This window comes from Batrachochytrium dendrobatidis (genome assembly GCF_000203795.2).
Source record: "Batrachochytrium dendrobatidis JAM81 unplaced genomic scaffold BATDEscaffold_5, whole genome shotgun sequence".
Taxonomy (NCBI): Eukaryota; Fungi; Chytridiomycota; class Chytridiomycetes; order Rhizophydiales; genus Batrachochytrium; species Batrachochytrium dendrobatidis.
In genome coordinates, this window is record NW_006281103.1 from 861081 (window position 1) to 876626 (window position 15546).

The window sequence follows — 15546 nt, forward strand, 5'->3', positions numbered from 1 at the left end:
TTGCATTGCCGATTCACAGCCACCCACCGCTAGCAATAAATTATCCCTAATTAATATATTTATCAACAGCCCTTAAACCAAGTCACATTGACTTTCATGATTTGGGATCTGGCTTATATATTCAAACCATTCAGCTAACCTAGCCACTCGCTAATACAAAACTTTTCGTTGCCAGGCCATATTTTATTACAATTACAATTTATTTACCAGTATAATAATCCAAGACATAATTGCAGTACAGGTTGCTATTTAAGCTTTAAAGATTTCACTCCATAGGTAAGATATTGATGAATGGTTTGCGTCTCCTACCCCCCACAATCCTTTCAAATCGAGATGCCACTCCTAGTGGGCAACTCGTCCCATACTTTGATATATACCCACAAGCGAGCAGTCTTATTCGGAGAGCATTACGGAGTACAGCGATTGAGTTATGGCGACGTATCCATGTCTAATCGCATCGACTACTGGCATGACCTGCAGTGCACATCCTATTTTCCATGGTGCAGTTTCACAGGTTTTAATGGTGAGTTGATAAGCTTTTTCATGAAAAGGGCTGATCATGCAAATGTTGTTTTTCAAATGGCAATTGCATGGGCGGTTTGATGTGACACTAGTCCATAGTGAGAGTTGTACTAATGCATACTTTTGTTACTATAGTCAAGTGTCAAGTCATCCATAGACATAGCATATGAGGTGTGAAGCAGAATGCCAATGCAATCAAGCGTTGAAATCAGTCTCGATAACTTTGCTAGGCTTGATGTTGGCTGCTTTTTAGTCAAAGTGTGCGGCATATGTGGCTTGGCTAGCAATACTATTTGACTTGTGACGCCAGTCTTTTTCCACATCATGCCGGCTTTCCTGGTGGCCAAATGGGTATAGCCTGCATATGCTTGCTGTTAGGATACCAAGGTCTGTTTTGAATCTGCCAAGGCGCTCATTTGCCTCTAGTCGAGGACGTCATTGACTAGTGTTCATGCATTCAAGTCGCTACAATAGGCCGTCGCTTGTGTCCACACTAGCATATAGTTTGATGGACAACACAAGATCTGAACAGAGTTGAACTTTTTGAAAGTCAAGTGCCTCACTATTTGCCGCTCGACCTCACACAGCCCACTTTGTACCATTGAGCAGTATATCTGTGCAGCCATCCACTTTCTGAATCCTTTCAACTTTATCCATTTGTGCGATTGTCTTCAACTCATTTGTATTCTGTTTTGTATCCTCATTCATTACCTGCTTCATCCTTGGACCTTTGCCGTCTGGTATACACACTCTTGAATATCTGACGAGTGTACAAAGGTGATTAGTTTCTATTCAGAGTGGCAGTTCAGTTTGTCTGCCTGTTCAAACATTTTCGTCACATTCCTCCTTTATCAATTGGTTTACTCCATCCATGATTGAATGGATGAAAACATGTACAAATCAGGATATCCTTGTTTCCCACCTACTACCTGTTGGAAATGGATGCCTATACGGATACCATATCGGGTATAGTGGAAGGCTGCATTTTGATTCCTTACTGCTCTTGGTCGGCACATTTACAGACTCGAGTCTTGGGTTTTTATTGTTGCCAGTTTCCTTTTCAAGCTGTTCAATAGTAGACAATGATTGGAATGGATGTGGATTGGGGTTTGGCCCGACCGTTTAAGCGTGTCGTAGTCTAGAAAGCTTCGCGGGAAAATAACGCTACAAGTTTGCTGACTCTCGACCCATCGCTTTGGCTTTTGGCTCTGCGCTCTTGGACCTCCGCCTTTGCATCCGAAATAGAATCTTGATATCTAATCGCCGCTTTCAACGGCTTCAATCCCATCTACTTGCAACTCACTTGACTATGGCCACATGTTTGTCAAACAAACAAACTTTTGGTCACTTTTCACTAGTGATTAGATGTTAATGTCGTTTGCTCCCAACCCCTCTAATCATTTATTACTTGACTGTTCGTTGATGTTAAATATGCGATTTGGCGAAACTTACATTTTTCCTTTTTATGCTTGAAATTGTTTCTTGGCGGCACTCGTAACTCACGCTTTGATATCGCACCATCTAAATACCCAACCAATTTACCACTACCATATACCAGGTTACATATCGGGAACTCTGTTTTATCAAAACCTTGACAAGTTAGAAACAGCAATATCTGCTAGTATTCTTTATTTTAAACTTGCCCATCGCTCATCAACGTTCAAATAGCCAATTGTTTCTCAAAAGTGTCGACATTGAAAAGCTGCCATCAGTAGTTTAATCTCGTCTAGTACTCAATAATTATTACCTCATTGTAAGTTTTGTGTACCCCTATTTGCCAAAGCTTAAATTTATATTTTTTGACATCAAGCCGATACTCTTGAACTAACGAGTTTTATCCACACTTGAACGCTTACATTGTGTGCCATTTCGACTTGCTTTTGGGTCTGTAGCTTCATCTATCTTGCTTGACGCATCTACGCGACAAACCATCTTCCCAGCACTCGCTTTTCCGCTCTACATCAAACTCAAAATCTTGGGTAAGTTTATATTGGTATTTTGCATTATACCATGCTTTCATTTAAAAGCAGAATAATGGGTTGGCGCACGTTGGTCTGTGTGCAAGTTTAAAGCCCAGTCCACACTTGTTCATTAGTGATGCATTGTACGCATAGCTAGTGAGCATGGCTACTGGCTATGTTCCGGTTTCAATTTGACTTTCCACTATCCATGCAGTCATGTGGTATTATTGGCACGATCCGCTTGTGGATTGTATTTGTTCTATCTGCACAGCCGATACCCATTCAATGCCAATCTTTGGAGTCCTAAACTTTGTTCAGGCTTTCCAAAGTGAGCCATACTGACTTGAATGATGGCTTAGGATATCCGCTTTGTTCGTACTTGTGGTGGCTATGCCAAGCTATGGTGTATTTTGTTTCACGTGACTTATTGCTCAACATCAGGGTTTGTTTGAGTAGTTTTGCGCATGATTGGATGAATGGGTAGTTTAGTACAATCAGCTATTAATGATGGTTGATACCCGGATAGACTGCTTTCATGTTGAGAATGTAATGTGGGGCTTTATTGGCATGGCCCGTCTTGTTCTTGTTCCAATCACTAGTTGACACTCTTTCCACAGCCCCATCTTCCATCAGCAGCATGCTTTGTTCTGCCATATCATACATGAATGATTATGTATATAATGCAGCTCACCAACCAAAATCACCCATTCTGGCAAACTACTTTTTTCCCACCTGACCACTTTTTCTGGGCAACCAATCACCCTTTGTACTAGAGTCCTCCAAGTGGGGTGAGCAGACCTTTTAATAACTGAAAACATTCAAGGTTGGTCGCGCATCTTTGTAAAGGGTTTAGGGTCAGGGTGAACTCGCACACACAATCACATTTACTGTAGTTGTAACAGTTCCCTTCCAACCGTTTATTCATTAATATCTCGTCAACCCTGGCTATATATTACCACCCTAACCCCTATTTCAGCAATTTGAATTCACTTGAGCCGCTACAGTAGTTGGACAGCAATCCACACAGCGCGTGGCATTGAATTGGTTGGCTGGATAGCAAAAGAGGCGGGTGGTCTTGACTTTCCACCAACTTTACAACTAGTACATTTGACGGGCCTGTGTTTCTACTACCAGTAATATACACTGCTCTTCAGCTATAGAATTACAGTTGGCTAGTCCCAAACTTATTCCCTTCAATTACCCAATACCGCTTGCCTTTATCCCTGGCTGCATTCGACTTCTGGACTTGTTTGACCATCAGTCACTGACTATCCAAAGTTGTATCCAGCAGAAAAACTAATCCACTCTTGTTTCTTTCACAGCTACATAATTATAATGATTCCTGACCACTACGACCACCGACATAAAAAGCCATATGTGTCAGCAGTCGCACCACACTCACGAGCGCTAAATGTGCCCAATGAATCATGGCTTATGGAACATTTGCGAGCTGCCATCGCTGACGTACCATGGAAACCCATTCTTCAACGAGTTCCTGGACTGCTGATTATCTTCATACTTTTGTTTGCCCTGTTCGGCTCTACTTACACCCCGTGGGCATTTGCCTCATATTTCTTGTTATTGCACGGCATGTTTGTTGCAAATAGCTTACGCACAGCATATGCCGTCTTTGTTGCTTACACACACTCCAAGGCTCACTCCATGACAGATTGGTACGCCAAGTATTGCCGTGAAACGGGTGTCGTTGGTGGTTCTGACAATACCCACGACCTCGCCTTTGATCACATTATGCATATTATTATTGTTCCAAACTACAAGGAGACCATGGACACTCTATGTGAAACCTTGGATGTATTGGCCTCGCATCGCAGAGCCATGACTCAGTACAAGGTAATGCTTTAAATCACTTGAACCGTCTGTATATCATGTCAACTAATCAGTCTTGGCTCTACTTTTAGATTTGTATGGCTATGGAAGAGGCTGAAATGGGTAGCTCTGAAAAGGCTCAAGAGCTGCTGCTCATGTACGGCGAGCATTTTTATGAAATCACATATACAATTCATCCATCTGGCAGGCCAGGAGAAATTCGAGGAAAGTCGAGCAATGTTGCTTGGGCTGCTCGCCAAATGGCTATGCGATGCGGGCCTCGTCATGACCACGAAATTGTCACTGTAATGGATGCTGATACTGGATTTGCTGAAGACTATTTCCTGGCCATGTCCTACCACTACGCTGTTGCTTCTCCAGAGCAGCGCCGCATTATGCTATTTTGTCCATCCACAGTCTTTGATCGCAATGCCAAGAACGTTCCCTCGTTTGTGCGAGTCACTGACATGTTTTGGTCCATTGGTGTTATTTCAAATCTATATCCAAGCTCTCCTGTCAAGATTCCTTGCTCAGCCTACTCGGTCTCGATGGACTTGGCTATTTCTATAGGGTTTTGGGACACTGATCCTGGCTCTATTGGAGAGGACATGCACATGTATCTCAAGTGCTTTTTCTCCACCAACGGCCAGCTCATTGTAAAAACCATATTTTCTCCTGCATCACAATGTAACATTGAAGGCACTGGATCTGGTGTTATGGGCTACCTTGATGGGTTTACTGCTCGCTATGTCCAAGGAAAGCGCCATCTTTGGGGTACTCTAGATTTTGGCTATGCACTCCGTCGCACTATCATGTCCTATGTCGCTCCAGAGACTCAGGGTATTGTTCAGCTTAAAAACACCAATTATTCCAAGTTTGGCAAGGATGAAACTCAAGCTGGAACTATCAAGCTTTCTTTGTTGCTGACTCTTGCTCACCGTTTGGTAGAGTGTCACATTTTGATGGGCCAATTCCTGTCTCTGGTCGCACTGACCGCCTTGGTGATCCCTTCAAACAATAGCATCTATCTCCCCATCTCCGAGTATATTTGGTCATTCCTATCACCCACAGAAACAGTCAACCCTGTAGTACTGTTTTCTCTAAATGCCGGCTTTTGGATTCGACTTGCGTGTGTCGTCTTCAATCTACCTACATTTTACTATTATGAAAAATATCACCAATGGGTTGGATTCGATCGATGGAACCTGCAAGATCGCTCCGAAGGTCTTTCTGGTCGTCGTGTCGACTCTGCTGCTGATCTCTCGTATATTCCCGAGGGTGTCTTTCCTGGCTATGATCAACCCAAAGTCCAGTACATTGGTCTGCGTCCTCAATTGGCTTCTCCTAGAGTGTACCCATGGGCCGTGTTGGACTGGGTTGCTACTCCTTTTTCCGGCTTGCTCTTTTTCTCGGGTCCGCAATATCATGCTCAACTATCGCATCTTTTCACCGATCGTCTCGACTACAAGGTTGCTGCAAAACCTACACTGAATAGAGCAAGTGGCTTGCTGCCACTTGCATCTACAGATTCATTGGTTCCTATTGCATTTACTGATGTGCTTGTAGAAACAAACACTAGGCATCGTTCAAACTCATTCCATTCTCTACCTAATCTGCTGACACCTATACATCTCAAGGCAGGTGTACCGCTTTCGCCTTTATCATCACCTTCTCCCAGTGTTCTGTCATCACCCAGGGCCTCGGTCTCTTCTGCTTCTTCTGCCACAACCCTAATTGCAGCTGCAGCCTCTGCAGCTGCAGTGTCAGGACCTACCCACTCAAGCTTTTCCACCTACACTTCCAGCAAATACGACGAATTTGAAGCTACCTCGACGATCTCATCCAAGGGTGACGAGGGTTATTTTGACGAAACTGACGATTTAGTGCCGTCTGTTACCACAACACATTTTGTTGCTTCTCTTGGCGCTCCGCACTCAATCGCAAGCCATAGTGGCAATATGTCACATACGCAGGGATCGGCTGTGTCTGTCCATGTATAAAGTTATTTTTCTCCTATTTTTATCTACAATTATGGTATTGGGTGGAGTCAATTGGTGGTGGTGTGTTTTGATAGAGTTGCAGATATAAAGATGAATGTTTATATCTCGACCCAATTCTGAGATCATTCTATAGCACTAACAAGTGCCATGGCAGCATCTTGGAAACACAAGTTTTGGGTTGGTGTATCGTCGTTGGTTACAAACACAAACGATGGATATTCAGTGACAATCTACTGATTTTGCAAAGCAGGGATAGTTGCAGACAATTTATCCATCGACTCTCGCTCTTAATGACAACTGGTATGCACTCGAGTGAATGAGTGTTGTGAATGGACTAGTCATGTATTACTCTGCAAGTTCTGCATTCAAATAGTATACAAGGCATACTTTTTGACGAGGCGTTTATTGTACCATTGCCGACTTCATGGATGGAAACGGATCCTTGTTGGATAATACTACCATTTGCCGCTCATGGGACAAGTATCCTTTAATAAAGTTTTTATCCACCATAATAGCAAGGAAACATTCCACCTGTGCAGAATCAACAGGCTGATCTCCTGATGCAAGCTCAAGTGCTCGTTGAAATACTGACATATGTATACGCGATGCTTTAGCATGAATCAACCACCTAGAATCAACACGAGTCAATCAATCCAAAGTATCATCTATGCAAGAAAGTAGTCATGGCAGGACTTACACGTTACGGAACAGTGTGCGTAAAACCAACAATCGAACAAGCTCGATAGTTAGCCATGTCCCACGACGAATAAGCTCTGCTTCATGGATTTGAAAGGCGTCGTCAAACCGCTTAACATTTCCAGATCGTACTGCATGAACAAACTCTTGATATATGTTGCCAATGGCTGGATATTTGGTAAACAAGCGTGGGTGGGGAAGAATTCCTCGCATAAGTTGTGCTGGAACTAGATAAGCCAAAATAGATCTAGCAATTTAAAAGTGTTTTCCACTCGTTAGTTTTGCTTTTAAATATCAACATGGCGAATGGTGATTTGCAATCATAAAACAGATTATACCACTTACTGCTTGTTGAGTTTATCCACCAAAGTTTGATACAAGCTGCGATCAAAAGCAAACATCAGACTAGAACTGGCCGATTCGAAATTCTCACTGTAAAATGCAAGAATACCAGTATAATACTTGAATGTGACTTGATGCGATATAGGAAATTGTGATAGATTGGGCAAATCAGCTGATTGGAGTGATCTCAAAATAGTTGAGCAAAGGTTTGTGGAATTGAGCTATACGGATAGACACATATCAACCACTGGTTCGTTATTGGGTTGAATCCATTTACAATCATATTAATGGTTAGAATCAGCGACCTACCTTGAAATAGGTTCGGAAAAGCATATTCACTACAAAATACGTGCCCCATTTTCGAGATACATTTGTCTGCGAAGATCGATCTGTCACACATGCAGAGAATGCTCGGTTTATGGTTCGAGCAGCCTCTTCCAAATGGCTTGCTTTTTTGCCATTCTCTAAAACTGCATCTGCGCGGATACTCAATGACCGCAGATCTCGTATGAGCACGTACAGTACTGGAAGGGACCAACTTGTATGGTGCGGAAATATTTGGTAAAACGACCTATACGACAATAATATTTGATTCGATTAAATGTTGGTTTTAAACACTGGATTTGCAGAATGGTAATAGCTCAGCTTTGGCTGATAAAATGATATCATGCTTACAGACACAGTTTGTTCTGTAAAGTTGCTGCCTCTGTCAAGTCATTCCGTTCTAAAGCTCGAAGAACATTCACATGAAAGTGAGCCATATCTTTCCATGGCATAGTAAGTTTAGAGATGGCCGATGATATACGAAACTCGGGCTAGTATAAGATATGATCAAACCAGCGGGAAACCATGTCAGATACAGACATATGACTAGAAAACCATAAGCCAAGGATGACTGTATCAAAGCATTGTAGGTGAAATGGACTGTCATGGTGGTGATGCTAGAATATAAACTCAGCAGAGCTTACCAGATGCAATATACTGGACATGGTAGCTGCATGGTCAGTCGAGATGGATATGATCTCAGCCAGCAACACACCATTCTCTTTGGCTATGCAATTTTCAAGCTTGGCTATATACGATTGCAATACGGGACTCTGTGGTGTCATTGCTGATTGTAGTTGCAAACCAAACTGCAGGCTTACAGAAATGGTTGTTCAAAGGCTAAAAACTCGCTTCATTCAAAAGTCGAATATCAGCATCACTGCTATTCAATCACCCAAATTTATAATACAACTTTATCAAGTCTGATTGTAGTTTTTGCACATAGTATCCATCTGCTGGAGTTCAAGTAAAAACAACAATGTAAATCTAGTTTGTTTGGACCATGAAGCAACTCATCTAATGGAAAGTAGTCATCAAACTACGCGATGTTCACGTAAATGAAACTTGTATTCATCCTGCTTTGAACAAGTAATTCCTCATACAATCATCAAATTCATCCATTGTTTCATGGCACTGGCTGCTTGTATATTTTGACATCCTTAGTGCTTCAATTGAATGGGTACGGCTGGAGCAATCGTGAATTCTAGTTTTATTTTGATATACTATCTCAATTGCAACTAATCCGTATTACCACTTTTGCCAATTCCAGCTGGTTACTTCATTCTAGTGGTAGTCGTCGCGAGGATTGAGCGTAGGAAGAATGGTTGCAGTCAACCCTTCGGTGTTTCCTGCACCTAATCTCATATCCAACATTCTTGTTTTGTCTGATCCTATAAAAGGCAAGCCTGAAAAGTCCTACAGTTTGATATATCAATAGGCGTCAATTAAGCTGATTCTATTTTAAATGACATGGTTTCAATGGTATTTGATATGCTTACCTTGGGCTTAGGTGCATCTTTTCGTTTGTCTGTACTCATACTGCTGATACTAAGCATGGGTAGATTAACTCCACGTATATCTACTTTGGGTTTAAACTGGTATAAAGGATCTTTGAATGGTATGGCTTGGGTACCTCCAATAACAGGCAACTAAAAATAAACAATCAAACGATCATGACAAATATAGGTTAAAATACAAGTACATTTAGCGTACTGATTCAAAATTAATAGTATAAATTAACTACCAACTACTTTTCTATCTACTTACTTTTGCCTGATGAGCTTTTCTTGCTTGTATGTGATTTGAATTATTGCTCGGGTGTCCCCAAGTTCCAGAAGTCCTGCGCTGAAGACCCACAATCCCTGCACTGTTGTGTTTGGATCCCTGTCCTTCTAATGTACTAGCTGCATAGTTTGATCCACCAGCAATCATCTTTTTTGCTCGACGTGTTTTGACTACTTCATTGCCTCCGCGATTTGTATCCACATAATGTCCTTTAATTGGATGTTGTGCATTGGACATGCTTGTAACATTTGTTGCATTCGTGGATGTATTGGATACGACAGACACAGTATCTAAATTATCCAGTGGGGCTAATGGATGGTGAAGTAGGTGATTTTTGACATGTAGTGTGGGTGGCAAATGTGAATGAATGTTGTGCGGTTGACCTAAAACAACAGGTTTTTGAGTATGATGAATAGAAGTTTCAGGAAGTTGATTGTGATGCTGAACCGTATTGGTAGCTTGCTGGTGTATCGTGTCTGGTTGAGATACATATGTTTGTTTTGGATGTTGAGTTGAAGCAGCAGTGTATACTGTACTGCTGACAGATTCATTTGTTTTTGATACATCCAACGCAACAGTCTGATTTACAGCCTGATCGCTGAGGTTTTCTGATGGATGCTGTGGCGGGTGATTTTCATGCTGATTTACTGCTTGTACATGATCCACATTGGGTGCTGCCACTGGTATACTCGTATTCTTTTCATCGTGTTTTGTAGCTAATTTCTTGAGATAGGAATTGGCAGGCCCATCACTTTTGTTTGTCACATCCTATACAATTAAAAGGCATTTAGATGTATTCCAGTCTCATCAAATTCGTGCTGGTTTTCATTAAACACATTACAATCTGATACGCTGCAGTGTAATGTGTCAATTCATCGTATAACCAAGAATTACCTCTAATAACTTTGCCTTGAGTGTTGTAGCAGATGAATCTCGTGCTGAATGCACAATATCACTTTTACCAATATGAGATTCCGAAGGTTGCATGTTCTTGAAAAATCCATGTTTTAATACCTCCTTGGCAGTCAGCCTACATTCATTTTTTGTCATAATACCGTGGTTTAGCATACCAATACAACCCTACTATTTAATCGGTATATTTGTTTTGATGATATACTTACCGAAGATCAGGATCATACATCAACATAGCATTAATTAAATCAATGCACACTTCTGATATTTGAGGAAGTAAAACTTGAATTCCAGTTCCTTCTTTTAAAGGAAAATTATATTCTGGTGAACCTGATCGAGTTCTAGTATTTCAGTATTGAAATCAGCACATTTATCAATACAATGTTAGAAATCAAATAGTAATATACTGGTAGCTCAGCACAATATATAATTATGTTGCCAAAATGACTTGCCCAAGCATTTTTTGTAATAGTTTAGCACTAGGCGTGCCAAGAACTGCGTGAATACGATGTAGTTGATCTAGTCCGTTGCTGCCAGGAAATAGCGGTGCTTTTGAAAGAATTTCGTAAAGAACACACCCAGCTCCCCAGATATCCATTTTGAAGTTATACACTCCATAGCAAAGAAAGCATTCGGGGCTACGGTACCATCTTGTTGCAATATACTCTGTATAGGGCTGCTTGGAATGAATTCCTCGACAGGATCCAAAATCAGCAAGTTTGATTGTGTTGTCTTTGACAAGAATGTTTTCTGGCTTGATATCTCTATGAAAAATCCCTTTACTACATTTAAAGCATGTCAGTTTTTAACTCACTAGAAAGCATAAATACCATTCCTGTTTAATTTCAACTAGCAGTTGTGATTTCTACCTGTGCATATACTCAAGACCAGTGCAGATCTGAAAAAAATAGTTTTTGGCTTTGGACTCGCCAATCACAACGTTTTTTCGTAAAAATAGTTCATACAAATTACAGTCCATCAATTCAAAATTGAGAGCTAATACGCCATGCTTTTGATCACTATTTCATTCCAAAAAGTATTTAGATGGTTTCATGCTCCAGTTTCAAATGTCAAGTCTCACTATATAACACTTACAAAATTACTTCAATCAAATCAATAACATGATTGTGTGGATTAAGACGTCGTAATGCTTGAATTTCTCTCAGATTTTGGATTTCTTCAAATGTACTACAACCATGATAAATCGTTTCAAACGAGGTGTTTAGTTTTGACTATGGTCAAGGCATGTCAAAGTTGTCTAAATCATAAACAGTCACAAGACTCGAAGATTTTAAAGTACCTATTAAATCGCTTGCGAAATCTTTTCATGGCATAAAATTTCCCAGATGCTTTGTGCTTGACTTTGAGGACTTGAGAAAAAGTGCCCTCGCCGAGTTTTTGCGACACGCGAAATTCTAATCGGTTATTCGCGTAAATACTTGCAGTTAGGAATCATGAATGGCAGATACTAGGAGATTCAGTAGCCCACAACACTATGATCCACCTCAATATCAAGGTGAGTTCCAGTAGACATTCAAAACCAACGACATTAATTTACCTTCAAATTTGCGTGGCTGATCAGACATGGTTGGAATAAAATGTATTGCAATATCTGGTATTGAGCAGTGTAGTCAGTCGGATCTAGCGCGTGAAGAAACGTAAGAATAGAATTATCGGATGCTAAGCAACACGCTCACTAAAAAGCAATGCAATCGAATCCAGCTATTTCGTATATATCAGACTTTAGGTTTCCACCAAGATACGTAGTCACAAGTATTTTTTGCAAGTTTACAATTGCCAGGGAGCAGACAGTTAGAATGACATTAGTTAGTTTTCAGTGGTTGGCTATAAAAACACACACTGATCTGTGTATGGTATTGCATTGAGAATGATTGAATGCATCATGGTCTTGCTCGTACCTATTATTGGATTCCAGCACAATCAAGCAATCAATGGCGACTAGTGGACTGGTGTGACAGTAAACAGATCGTGTTGTTGAAAACTTGGAAAGTACTTGCAGATAAAGTGTGAGGAATATGTTTTCAGAGCTTGGCAGTGATCCGATGTATCTATTAATCGTTGTGCAAATAAACTATTTTAGGGTAATGGAGGTGGGGAAGAAGAAACGAAATGATTGCGCCGTGTCACAAAGATTGAAACAATAAATTATATTTCAAATTACAATGAACAATAGATGTTCTTGTACAAGAATCTGTTCAATAAACTGTAAACGGGACTGGCGAATATCTTTTCAAGCCAATACGAGTATCTTTTAAATTGCTATGATATATCTGTCAAAGCATATATTATTTGAGCTATTGGGGCTACTTGTTTACAAGACATTCCCCAGTATCAAGACTAAATAACGAGATACGCCTAGTCAATATCAATAATGGCTTTTCAAATTGCAGATGTTGCTTGTTTCTAGATTCAAGCGTGGTTGCAGCCGAGCATGCTGGAATAAAGCGACAATGACATGTACGATCCACATGCTGAGATGTCCTGTTCAGACCAACAGCAAAAATGGCCATATGAATATCGGATGCATGGCCAGATTGACAGAGAACATGAGATTGGAGAGCAGTTCTGTTTCTGCCAGAACAGAAGCTCGCGGTTTGGATTCGATTTTCTTTCCATCAACGGTGACTGAGCAAGTGAGTGACAAGGCCAATTCTGTTACTAACCATTGCTGCGACAAACTGTCTGCTACCACTCCTGCATTACAAGATATGCATGTGTTTTGGGGTGTTCATGGCTACTGTTATAGCTACCTTCACCTAGTCAAGAAAACCACTTTGAATAGGTTTAAAATGGCATGTTGAATACTGCCAGACCACTCGAGGTTCAACATCCACCTCCATCAGCAAGGGTCATACTATTGGGTTATCATTATATTTTACTCTAGTTTAAATATTGACTGGTTAAGCGAGAAGGCGCAGCTGTCATCTATCCTGTCAATTAAGACTGAACATCATGGCTGTTATCGCATGGTGGTTGATGGTCGATATTTTCCCATCTGTCTGCTGCCATCATGCACACATCTGTATACTGTGTATGAGTATTTCAGAATTAAAGCAGGAATAAGAAGCGTATGAGGATTCACTATTATCATTTGTGATCCTTGTTCAAGTACTGCATGCTCGACTATTTTGGCTCATAAACTCGTTAAATGTATGGCTTGATTTGACCCATACGGCAGGTATCGGCTTACAGCCTTGCCTAGTCCTTTTGGAGCCATCTCTATAGCATTTATTATAGACTTGTTTCTATTTAAAGCTATCAGCCAGGCAAGGGTTGATTGGTGGCTTGCATTGTGATGAGCTGCATCTTATCGAGAAATGCTAGCCATTATTTCGAATACTGTTATTTACAATGCTCAGTTTCAAGTTTCTGGTTGCCTCTATGCATTCCAATCATGCACATGTTTGTGTATATACAGATTTTAATCATTCATACAGTATTAGCATCTCCAAGATAGGAATACTAATATCGCTGCACTTTACTTTTAATCTAATGCATACAATATTGATTTTTGTACTAGAATTCGTTTTGTTACAACTGCAATTTATACTTGGTCATTCTATTATCAAACTGTAACTAATGGGTCAGGCACTCTCTGAACCAGTTACTGAGAAGCACACTACTTCCGGAGAAGATGATCAGTATGTCTATGGCGCTAGTGCCATGCAAGGCTGGCGGATATGTATGTGACCATTTTTTTGAATGAAACACGGAGATTTAGTTTAGAGACATGCATACCAATGTGCGGTGCTGATGTCTTTTATTATTGCGACTGTCTGAAACTATGTAGCGATGGAGGATGCCCACACCACGTTGCTGAAGTTGACCAGCACTCCCAACAGGACTGCCTTTTTTGCGGTTTTTGATGGACACGGAGGCCAAAACGTATCAAAGTATTGCGAGAGTCATTTACACAAGGTTATTGCTGGTACTGAGGAGTTCAAAAATATGGATTATGAGGGTGCTTTAAAAACTGGATTTCTTAGTACTGACATGAAGTTAAGAAATGGTAATGCTGCTTGATTTGGATGTGTTTATTTTAGATCTTTGCTTCATTTTAAATCTGTTCATATATTCTATGCTTGAAACATTCATCTGATACTATTCATGTTGATTGTGCGTGGTTTGTAGATCCCAGCCATGCTAATGAACCATCTGGTGCAACTTCAGTTGCAGCCATCATCACCGACTCGAAAATTTATGTTGGAAATGCAGGAGATTCACGGGCTGTATTGTGCACTACTTTGGGCCAAGCAGAACCTCTCTCATTTGATCACAAACCTAAAAATCCTTTGGAACTAGAGAGAATTGTTGCAGCTGGCGGGTTTGTTGATTGTGGACGTGTCAATGGTATGATAAAACTGTTGTTGATCATGGATTGCTGTTCATTTCACTCAAGTCCTTTTCAATCCTTTTGAACTACCCATCAGGCAATCTTGCACTTTCTCGTGCTATTGGCGACTTTGAGTTTAAACAATCCACAGATTTGCCTGCAGAAAGGCAAATTGTCACTGCTTTTCCTGATGTGATGGAATGGACTTTAAGGGATTCTGACGAGTTTTTAGTATTGGCTTGCGATGGTAAGATGCTTTTACTTGGCACTACACGGCACTTTGGTATCAATCATACTTGTATTCACATGCATTGGGTTTAAAATAGGAATTTGGGATTGTATGACAAATCAAGATGTGGTTGATTTTATATCAAGCAAGATTGTTGAAAAGCATGAACTAGGAACCATTTGTGAGATGCTTATGGATCACTGTCTTGGGCCAGATCCCGTAATATATGAAGTTGGATTTGATAACATGACCGTTGTGATCGTTGCTCTCCTGCGCGGGCGAACAAAAGAGGCCTGGTGTGATGCTGTTTCAAAACGTGTCGAGGCCCAAGGTGGAATCCGTCCACGCAGTTTGATTTCCAGACAACCTGTTGCCGACACTGTTCCTGCCGAAGGTGTTAATTAAGGAATATTTTATGCTATTCCATTGATTTGGTTTTAAAAATAAGATTTTTATAAATCGTTATTCATAAAGGCTTGTAAATCATTTCAAATTGGGACTTTAAACACATTGTAAAATAGTGGATTGCCAGATCTGGTTGAAAGCGTTGGTCTGCTAAAGCCTGAACGTTTCCGATCTCATAACCACAGCTTG

At 40.7% G+C, this 15546-nt stretch overlaps 4 protein-coding genes across 4 annotated transcripts; 2 read left to right on the top strand and 2 right to left on the bottom strand.

Annotated features, from left to right (window-relative positions):
- The first annotated feature begins 1189 nt into the window (after positions 1-1189).
- BATDEDRAFT_34983 (uncharacterized protein) lies at positions 1190-6325 on the top strand. The gene is made up of 5 exons (XM_006678518.1): positions 1190-1299; positions 2081-2275; positions 2415-2501; positions 3806-4334; positions 4403-6325. Exons 4-5 carry the CDS (start codon positions 3819-3821, stop codon positions 6308-6310), a joined length of 2424 nt encoding a protein of 807 aa, XP_006678581.1. The 5' UTR covers positions 1190-1299; positions 2081-2275; positions 2415-2501; positions 3806-3818; the 3' UTR covers positions 6311-6325.
- Positions 6326-6712: 387 nt separating this feature from the next.
- On the bottom strand, positions 6713-8457 carry BATDEDRAFT_88221 (uncharacterized protein; the record flags this gene model as incomplete). Its single annotated transcript, XM_006678701.1, has 6 exons — positions 6713-6938; positions 7008-7253; positions 7352-7569; positions 7658-7919; positions 8024-8163; positions 8317-8457. 6 exons carry the CDS (start codon positions 8455-8457, stop codon positions 6713-6715), a joined length of 1233 nt encoding a protein of 410 aa, XP_006678764.1.
- A 2390-nt stretch (positions 8458-10847) lies between these two features.
- Positions 10848-11782, bottom strand: BATDEDRAFT_5039 (uncharacterized protein; the record flags this gene model as incomplete). The annotated part of the gene is made up of 4 exons (XM_006678243.1): positions 10848-11151; positions 11239-11388; positions 11465-11557; positions 11670-11782. Coding segments are annotated over 4 exons (660 nt in total), but the record flags the coding sequence as incomplete, so codon positions are not given.
- Positions 11783-13016: 1234 nt separating this feature from the next.
- Positions 13017-15442, top strand: BATDEDRAFT_19468 (uncharacterized protein). Its single transcript, XM_006678321.1, has 6 exons — positions 13017-13540; positions 13911-14072; positions 14181-14399; positions 14522-14740; positions 14821-14970; positions 15050-15442. The coding sequence occupies exons 2-6, from the start codon at positions 13970-13972 to the stop codon at positions 15355-15357; spliced, it is 999 nt and encodes a 332-aa protein (XP_006678384.1). The 5' UTR covers positions 13017-13540; positions 13911-13969; the 3' UTR covers positions 15358-15442.
- The last annotated feature ends 104 nt before the right edge of the window (positions 15443-15546 follow it).

Coding starts and splice junctions, on each gene's coding strand:
- BATDEDRAFT_34983 (XM_006678518.1), top strand. CDS start 3,819: ATGATTCCTGACCACTACGACCACCGACATAAAAAGCCATATGTGTCA. Junction 4,335..4,402: donor GAGCCATGACTCAGTACAAG/GTAATGCTTTAA, acceptor CTCTACTTTTAG/ATTTGTATGGCTATGGAAGA.
- BATDEDRAFT_19468 (XM_006678321.1), top strand. CDS start 13,970: ATGGGTCAGGCACTCTCTGAACCAGTTACTGAGAAGCACACTACTTCC. Junction 14,073..14,180: donor CATGCAAGGCTGGCGGATAT/GTATGTGACCAT, acceptor GAAACTATGTAG/CGATGGAGGATGCCCACACC. Junction 14,741..14,820: donor TGATTGTGGACGTGTCAATG/GTATGATAAAAC, acceptor ACTACCCATCAG/GCAATCTTGCACTTTCTCGT.